The 9,597-nt window shown below is 43.6% G+C and overlaps 1 protein-coding gene across 1 annotated transcript in view; it reads left to right on the forward strand.

The window, feature by feature from the left end:
* Positions 1–6,573: 6,573 nt before the first annotated feature.
* DSC3 (desmocollin 3) overlaps positions 6,574–9,597 on the forward strand; it is a 49,001-nt gene continuing 45,977 nt past the window's right edge. Inside the window, exon 1 of the mRNA XM_017858057.1 lies at positions 6,574–6,829. Within this exon, the coding sequence (XP_017713546.1) occupies positions 6,761–6,829 (69 nt within the window). The 5' untranslated portion in view covers positions 6,574–6,760. The remainder of the gene's footprint in view (positions 6,830–9,597) is intronic.

The raw sequence follows: 9,597 nt of genomic DNA on the forward strand, positions 1-9,597 counted from the left end.
TATTTTTTAGTAAAGATGGGGTTTCATCATGTTGGCCAGGTTGAAATTTCTTTTAATAAACATTTAAATAATGTATTTATACATAAAAATAATATATTAAATAATATATTATACATAACAAATAAATTTTCATTAACATTTAGTAAACATTTTTGTTACAAAACAATAAAGAACAAACAATCCAATTGTACTTACAAATGGCAAATAAGCATAGGAAATATTACTCAACATCAATAGCCATCAGAGAAAATTCCAAACACAATGAAACATAATGTCACCAGGGAAATGCAAATTTAAACCACAATGAGATACCCACAATGGCTAAAATTATAAGACCGACAAAAATGTGCTGGCAAGTATGCAGAACAACTGAAATTCACATATATTACTAAGGAAGAAGTGAGAAATTGGTCTGGCAGTTTCTAATAAAGTTGAGTACAGCATCTATCCTATGACTGGGTAATTCTACAAGTAGATATAAATATAAAAGAAATGAAAACTGATGTCTTACTAATATATTCAAACATATTGTATAAATTTAAAATATATTGAATGAAAGAAAGCAGACACAAAAGCATCGATACCATGTGGCATTCAGCCTTGAAGATGGGGTCCAATGATCTCTGTCTCCTGGATGTCATTTCCCTGTGTAATGCCCTCTCCTTAACTGTGGACTGTTCCTGGCGATTTACTTTTACCAATCGAATTCAGCAGAGGTGATAGGTATCATTTCTGATACTGAGTTACAAAAAGACTGTGACTTCCATTTTTGAAACTCTAGTTTTCTCACATGTTCTTAGGGAAGCCAGGTATCCATGTTGTTTGATCCCCTAGAGAGGCCCTTGTGACAAGCAACTGATGTCTCTGGTCAACAATCATCAAGAACTGGAGGTCTGCCAACTGCTACATGAGTGAGCTTAGAAACAGATTCTCTCTCATCCAGCCTTGAGATGAGTGTAGCCCCAGCTAACCACTTTGATTGCAGCCTGTATGACAGCCTTTGAGCCAGATATGATTCGCTAAGCCATGCCTGGATTCCACAGAAACTGTGAGATGAGTCCTTCCTCTAAGCCACTAAGTTTTGGAGTAATGCACAAGTGATGTCTAGTAGATAAAAACCGAGGCAGCAATAGGTAACTAATTCAATGTGTGATTCCATTTATGTGAAATTCTAGAGAAGTCAAAACTATTCTTTTGTGACAGAAAGCAGAACACTGGTTGCCCCAGGGTAGGGATGAATATGAACTGGGGTGAAAGAAATATTTTAACCCGAATGATGGTAACATAGGTATATATGTTTGTCAAAACTCATTGAACTGTACATTTATGGCCTATGGATTTTACTACATATAAATTGTTACTCAAGAAAGAAGGAAAGGTCAGGAATATTATTCTTTGGCCAACTGACTGGGAATAGGTGTATGGATCACCAAAATTGGATCAAATGGAGAAGGAAAAATAATTTTCAAAATTATCCAGTTTTACAAGATTAAGAGGCCAGAGATTGGAAAAACACGTGGACCTACACCAAGGCAACTACATCAGATAAGTCAACAAATAATTCAAAACTTCAGTTAGTCTCTAAGCAGGAGATTTTATGGAACTTGTCAAGAACACTGTAATCTTACTAGGAGGGGGAACAAAATAGCTTTTTTGATACATGCCTACAAACCTACTCGAACTACTACTAGCTCCTCAGTTTTTAAATGTTCAGGCAGGACCTCTGTATTAGAGTTGTTTAGAGAAACAGAGATCTGGTAAAACCCGCCATAGATGTATGTAAGTCAAGACTAGTGCTTATCAGTTAGGGAGGGGTGTAGCTTATAACATTTGAAAGACAGATACAGATATGAGCCTTGAAAGCAAGGCAAGAAAAGAAGTGGTTATTGTTCTGGGATTGCGCCGACTCAGTGAACACTAAATAGCGAATTTGTAGAAAGCTACCCCTCATCTAGAGACAAAAGACTTGGGATACTTGGTAGGCTGAAAAGAAAAGACAAATCAAGATGAACAAATCCTGAGGTAAATAGCATTAATTAATATGTAATTATGAACTAATAAAATAATAAATAATTCTTGAGTTAAATAATTTGCTAGCCCATGGGGAGCTGGTGGCAAAAGCTGCCTCTCTGCTCCTGAGCTAGTTAATAGGCATCTAAACTGGGGAATACACTCCTTCTCCGGGCTGATGTTAAGGAATGGTCATTCTGAACTTCTGAGAAAGAAGGCTGATGGGGCAGTGAATCAGGGAATGACGCCGGGATCAATGACATCAATGACACATGAGGTCTGGCAGTCAGCCCACTCACACCTGTAACCTTCACTCTTGAGCAATGCCTTCTGAACAGATAGATGCACACAATGAGTTCCTGGAGACATGTGAATGTGCAGGAGAAACTGCAGTCTCACCCAGTGGAGAGAGATTTTTCACTCTAGAGGAAATCAAAGTGAAGAATTATGTGATGATTCTTAGATGAGGTGGACAAAAAATTCACCCTGTATCAGGGCTTTGTTATATGGCTTTAGTTTAGTTGCTATAAGAAGTTATCTCTCACACAATAGGGTTTTGTCTTTTGTGTGGAAATTACCATTCCTTCCAGCCAGTGGGAAGTTACTGGAAGATTGCTCCTCCCTCCTTAAAAGGACTGGTTGAAGAAGAGGATATTTGTAAAGGAGTCTGAAGATTTTAGTGGAGGAAGAGTAACCCCATTGTAACAGATCTTGACTCATTAATTAACAAGGAGAGACTGGAAGGGAACCTTTCTGAGCTTGGCACGCCCTATCTGGATTAAACTATTGTAATAGTGTTACTTAGACTGGATAATGCTGAATTTGAGAAATGTACAAATGTCCGACTTTTGAATGATTGTTGCCAAGGTTATAGTGAAAGGTCACATTTCTGTGGACGGGAGTGAGCTTTCTCCTGAGAGGAAGGGATAGTCCTAGTGTCAATCATTCTGGGGAGATATGAATCCTAGGATGAGAAGTGAGGACATGAGGAGACCCACAGCAGAATAGGGGGAAGGGGAAATGTCCCTGGAGGCCAAGGGTCATTTGGATCTAGAGTTGAGGTTCTCATTGCTGTGTGGAGTAGCATTCCCATGGGATTGAAATTAGCACCAAGTGCAAATTAGGTGCTTGCCATGGGTAAATAGGTGAGAAGGAGGCACACAGGGATTCTGGGATGGCTCTGCTAGTGGGCAGCAATGCATTATTTCGAATTGACTTTTGACTTAAACTTTCTATTATCCTCAAGGCCCCAGCAGTCTTTTGAAATGACCAAAAAGTCATGGTTGTTCTCACTAGTGCTCTGGGAAATCCGCAGAGCCTCTAGTCACACTGCGGCTATTGATCCTAAATAATATTCCAAACATGCTTCTGAGTTCATGTCCCATGGCAGAATTCATTTTTGTGCCACAAGATCTAAACAAATCTTTTACTTGTTTTTAATTCAAGCTTTTTTTTTTTTCATAAATTCCTCTGCTTTTTCTTGTAAGTTTGTCTCAAACATCATACAGTTGACCTGGCAGTACTTTGTAGCTGTGTTTGAGGAAACCTAGTTACCATGTCACCGTCCATGTAAGCCACCGAGATGAGTAGGTGTGTTAGACTAGCACCTGTTGGTGCTGAATTGTGCAAGGCAGCCTGGCTCAGGGGCCAGAGGTCAGGTCCCACCTCCTAAGATTAGTTAGCTCTTCCATAGCCAGAGATTTCTCACAGGTCCAGAGTGAAAATACTCTTCTTCATTATCTTGTTTGCTTTCTGCTGGATTTGTTGCAATTCACCTGAATTCCTGAAGTTTTGTTCTTTAGTCTAAAGTCACTTCCCATTTTTGATCCTTTGTTATTGCTGCTCTTACCCTTCAAACTAAGAACATAACAAGGGAAAATGGTAAATTGTTTTCTCATTTTGGGTCATTATCGTTTTAGCAGTGACTTCCAATTGACTTTGCAGTTTGAGGGATAGGGTATTAAGATAAAGACAGTTCAGAAAACTCTATGCTTTATGATACCTCATGATGATTTAAAATTAATTTTATGATAGAAAGCATCCAGTTCTAACCAAATCTAAACTGAAGCTCATATTTTAAAAAAATCAATAAACTATTTTAAATCATAATTTATATGGGAAAATATAAGCAAAAAATATAAGCAATTTAATTTATCCTAAAGTCATATTTATGTTGTAATCTGTAAAGATTCTTCTTTATATGATAAAATGCATTGCTTTTATTAGGACTTAGATTAATATGCTCATGATGGACAAACAGGAAATTTCAAAATCATTACTAATACTACCTTCAGTTATTAATGTTCATATTGCACCTAGAATATTGCAATACAAGTTAAAAATATCCATAATATGTTTTCTTCCAGTTTTTCTAAAGTAGATTCTTACAACTTTTATTTTGCCGAAGCTAAAAGTGGAAGCTCACAGCAATTGTCATATTAGTCATTAGGCTTAACAATATCCTCTATTACACAGCACAGTCAAAACAACCAGAGGACAGCAATTTTAGAGTTTTAGTCTGTCAGAGGACAGTCCTAACCAGGTCAGACTCTCATAAATCTGAAGATAAAGTTGAAATCATAGAAAGACCAAGAATAGTTAGAATAAAGAAAAACACTTCAAAGTCTTTTATTCCCTAGGTATTAAAGCCATATTACAGCACAAACGGGTTCATATGTGCAAATTCACCAAAAGTGACAATTCTGTAGCAGTAGTTACCCTTTTCACACATTGAATAGATAGTTCTCCACTTCTGTCAGGATGAAATTAAATTCCTCAGCATGGTTTGTCATGAGCCATCTTTCCAACCTAATTCCCAGCTACGGGAGTTCTTCATCTGACCAATCTGAACCAACCCCTTTCTGCTTTCTTAGCCTGGGGCACTCTCACAGGTCTCTCCAGAGCTTCTCATGTCCTGTTGATGTTGTGTTACCTTGGAGCATTCGCCTACCTTTTCCTTTTTCTTTGCTGGGCCTGTCTCAACATTTTGCTTCTTCAAAGCTTTCTCCAACTAAGTTAGATCATCTCCTCTAAAATGCCTTAACACCTCAACCCTTCACTCTAACAGTGAATTCAAAGTGGTGAGGGAGGGAGATCGGTGCTAGGGTCTCCTTTACTCATCTAAGTTCAAGAAAACCATTCTGCTTGGATTTCTGAGGGCTGGCTGGGGCTGGGCTGGAAGCTTTCCCTGAGGTCGTGCTGGAGGCACATGGAGGATGGGAGGTGAAAACGCTGGAGTGGAGAGAAGTTTGGAGAACTTTCTCTGAGACTGGAAGGGCTCTTCCATACAGAGACCTCCACTGATGGCTGCCTGGGAGATTGGCACTGGGAAGCTCAACTTAGAGTGTCTGAGCCCTTAAAACTGAGCCTCATGCATTTCAGGGAAGCCCCAGACTTCAGGGAGTACATGGCTTAGACGATGAGGAGTCTATTAGACTTGAACCAGAGTGAGATGAATGAAGCTCATACCACCCTTTCATGATTACTTGGCTGTCTGAAATTCCTGACCTCCAAACTTTTGAACGGACTTCGAGGAGTAGCATCACATGTCTGAGAGAGATTTCCTCCTGAATTCAGTAGGTGAGAGCTCTGGGTACATAAAAGTAAGTTTAGAGAGAAATAAGAGAATATCCCTAGTGTTACAAACGACATCTCTATGAAAAAGTGTAGCCTAGTAGGCTAGGAATGATTGCCTTTCGTCCCTTTCTGATTTGGAATTGTTTCCGACAGGAACTGGATTTTATGCATTTCCTTTCTTCCAGTCCCTCACACAAAGCTTGGCCGACTTTGGGTCCTGATAAATAGTCGTTGCATGATGTAGAATCTGTAAGCCTCATTTTAGAAGGTTTTGTGTGGTAGATATTCCTTCGACCACCTGAAAAATTTCATTTTGGTACCAGTAAGTAGTAAACCAATAATTTACATCTAAGAACAAAGTCGTTTTTAGAAGGTTCATATAAGTCCCCAAACTGTCAGTTAATAGAGCGCTGAGTGTAATCACTCGTATTTTGGTTGCGTAAAAATGGTTAGATTCGAATTTCTTATATTTGGTTTTAATTTCTGACATGCCAAAACCTGTTTATTCATGCCATTTGGCATAAAGTCCTTCTGTCGTGTGTTTTGTCATGTTAGTCAAATCTGCAGAGAATACTGTACATATATTTTGCTTTAATCTGAAAACACTGGCAGAATTTGTTCAGACGTCGAAGGGCAGATCCGCTGATCCAATGAAAAGGGTGTTCCTGGCATCCAGCAGGGCCCCTGTCGAGGCAGGGATCCCTGCGGGCGGATTGGGATTCTGCATTGAGATGCACCGCGCAGCGCCGGCGATGGTGCCGCCCTGGGAAGATCTGGCCTGCCAGGGCCTCTCTGCGGGCCGGGCGGGGCGGCAGCGCCGCGGGGCAGACGAGGGGCGTGGGAGAGCTGGCAGAGGGTGCGCCAGAGACCGCTTTCCGGAGCGCGGACGCCCCGGTGGCTGCTGGGGAGCAGAGGGGCAGGCTCGGGCAGCTCCTCAGCTGCGCCGGCGATGATAAAACTTGAGAAATAACAAGGAGTGGCCTCTCCGCGTCCTCTGGGTCCAATCTGGTTTCAGAAGTGAAGTTGCTCCCGGGCAGGCAAGCCTGAGAGAGGCCAAAGACACTTAAAGACAAGCAGCGGCGAGAAAAGCACCTCCCGCGCCCCACACCTCAGCAGATCTCGCTCTCGGCACCCTCCTGGCGCCCGCGTTCTCCTGGCCCTGCCCTGCATCCCAATGGCAGCCGCTGGGCCCCGGCGCTCCGTGCGCGGAGCTGCCTGCCGGCAGCTGCTGCTGACCCTCGTGGTGAGCCAGACCTCGCCGGATAGGGCTGGGATGGGGACCGGGGTGGATCCGCTCTGGACGCTGCGCGGAGCTGGGGACAAAGCGGGCCGAAACGTGACCACTGCGGCTCAGATCAACGCTGCGGGTCTGGTAGCAGCCCCAAGTTCGGGCCTGCAGGAGTGAGGAGAGAAAACGCGTGCTTGCCGGTCGACTCTGGACTCAGCTTTTTGTTTTGAGACACCGAGTTCGATTGTTGGAATTCTGAGTCGCGCTCAGGCTTCGCTGCGCTCTGGCGGGCGCCGTCGCGGGTTGGGCAGGGGGTTGGGATTCACGCTCCTCCCCAGGTGGTGGAGCTGCTGGTGGTGGTGGTTGGACGGCGCCTTTGGGTGGAGAGGGAGGAAGAGAGCTTGTTGGTCAGTATTTTAGGATCCCTGAGAGCTCAAAGCACAGACGTGAAATGGGATTTAGGGGCTGCCCCCTCCCCCGCTCTGGGTCCCAGTTGACCTGGATGGGTTAGTTAGTGTGTGCAGCCGGGGCTGTGTCCCTGGGTCCCTTTGTGGGGCTGCCCCTGAGAAGCGAGTTTCTCGGTATCTCCCCTAAAGGGTATTCAGAAGCTCACGCAAGCGGTCCACCCCTGCCAGCCTCCCAGCCGGGGGCGTGATGTGCCCGGGGCGCGAAGGTGTGGGAAGCCTGGGCCAGAATGGGGGTTGGGGTCGTGTTGTGTATGGAGGATGCAGCCGAGGTGGGGAGACCGGTAGAGGGTGACAGTGGTGCGGGATGATGGATGCGGTGGGGTTGGGTCGTACTTGGAGGAGTGCGCGATCAGAGCACAACCTGGGATTTCGAGTCTCCGGAAACCTGCCGCCCAGGACGAAATCCTCTAGGAGAGGAAGTTAGAGACAATGCTCTGAGAACACGGGAGACTTGAAGTGTTCGGAACTCTGGCGGCGCGGTTGCACGCGAAGCTTCAGGCTTCAACAGTTTCATTCCGCACGCTCAGAAAGGATCCGCGGACCCGCGACTTCCCCGCATCCACGGTTGTGCATGGGGTCCGATGGGAGCGAGGTGTATAGTATCCGCGTCGGCAGTGAGTCGAATCTGGTCTGGTGGATTCTTAGTGCTTCCCGGCCCTCCACCCTGGCAAGTGGGAGTGGGTCTAAGGGTTGTGCTCCCTTTAGGTCAGCGACATATGAATATGGGATTGGTAGTTATGATCTACGGTATGTTTATGCAGAAGGAATTGGACAAATAAGCGCATCTATTTGCCCGGGAACTGTTCCAACAAAGTATCTGAGCTTATGAAATGACTACAAATGCAAACTGCTTGCAAAATGTGTTCTTTTGTAACATATTTAAAAGGTTTTTCAGCTTTTCAGTTTACAAGCATGCATTTGGGGTTTTGTGTTTCCTTTACGAGGGGATTGAGGATGGGGAACGAAATTGCGGGTGCTGCTCTCAGATTTTCTCGCATTCGCTCATGGCTTCTGGAGGCCATAGAAGACCAGGAGATGTCCTGGCAAGGCATGGGTGGGGGTGTCGGGCTGTGGCAAGGAAGAAGGTGCGTGTAAATCTAAATGAAGGAAGCTCCAGCTTTGATCTAGGACATACTGGTTTAAGATTTTTTTAAAAAAATAATTCCATTGAGTTTAGATTAAATATCTGGAAACTTAAATATCCGAAAGTGTACATAAAATGACAATTGCTTTCATCTGCAATTGTCAATTTACAAACACTTGCAATTTCGGACCGAAAGGGTAAATTAACACTTCTCTTGACCATCTCATGTCTGTATTTCCTTCCTTTTGACTCATGCGACTCTCAACTTTTCACTATAATATTAATGACATAGCATTTTAGAAACACTTTTCATTTTATAGAGACTTTAATGGGTATCTTTAAACCATTATTTATCTTTAAAACATTGTTTGTTCTAAGGAGACAGCTTTTCAAAGCAAGTCTTTAACAAGAATCTGAGACTTGTTAAATTTTAGTCTTCCCAGTAAGCAGCCCAACAGGTTGAGGAATTTTCCCACTCTGCACTTTTCCTGTATCTCCTTGCCACCCTGTGCCCCACCACACTCTAAAGTGTAAATACAATTTCTAATAATCACACGCAGAAAGAAAAAAATGAGAGGGGAATACTAAAAAAAGAAGTATATCAGAGCATCTCACTATTGTTAAGTTTTTGATTGCCTCAGAAAGTGTATTTTCTTCTTAATGTAACCAGAATTGTTAGAGATGGTGGAAACTAATTTTCATGAGATCAGTTGTCTTCTGCCTGTTACAAATAATACGATTCTTTTAAAAACATGTGTTGATACTGTTACCAAATCCACTTTAAGAATTTTGTCTCAAGCCTGTAATCCCAGCACTTTGGGAGGCTGAGACGGGCGGATCACGAGGTCAGGAGATCGAGACCATCCTGGCTAACACGGTGAAACCCCGTCTCTACTAAAAAATACAAAAAACTAGACGGGCGAGGTAGCGGGCACCTGTAGTCCCAGCTACTCGGGAGGCTGAGGCAGGAGAATGGCATAAACCCGGGAGGCGGAGCTTGCAGTGAGCTGAGATCCGGCCACTGCACTCCAGCCCGGGCGACAGAGTAAGACTCCATCTCAAAAAAAAGTTTAGATGGGGCCGGGCAGAGTGGCTTACACCTGTAATCCCAGCACTTTGGGAGTCCGAGGCAGCTGGATGGCTTGAGCTCAGGAGTTCGAGACCAGACTGCACAACATGGTGAGACCCCGTTTCCACTAAAAATACAAAAAAAAAAAAAAAAAAAAAAAAAA

The sequence above is a fragment of the Rhinopithecus bieti genome, unplaced genomic scaffold (assembly GCF_001698545.2).
Source record: "Rhinopithecus bieti isolate Rb0 unplaced genomic scaffold, ASM169854v2 scaffold_44774, whole genome shotgun sequence".
Lineage (NCBI taxonomy): Eukaryota > Metazoa > Chordata > Mammalia > Primates > Cercopithecidae > Rhinopithecus > Rhinopithecus bieti.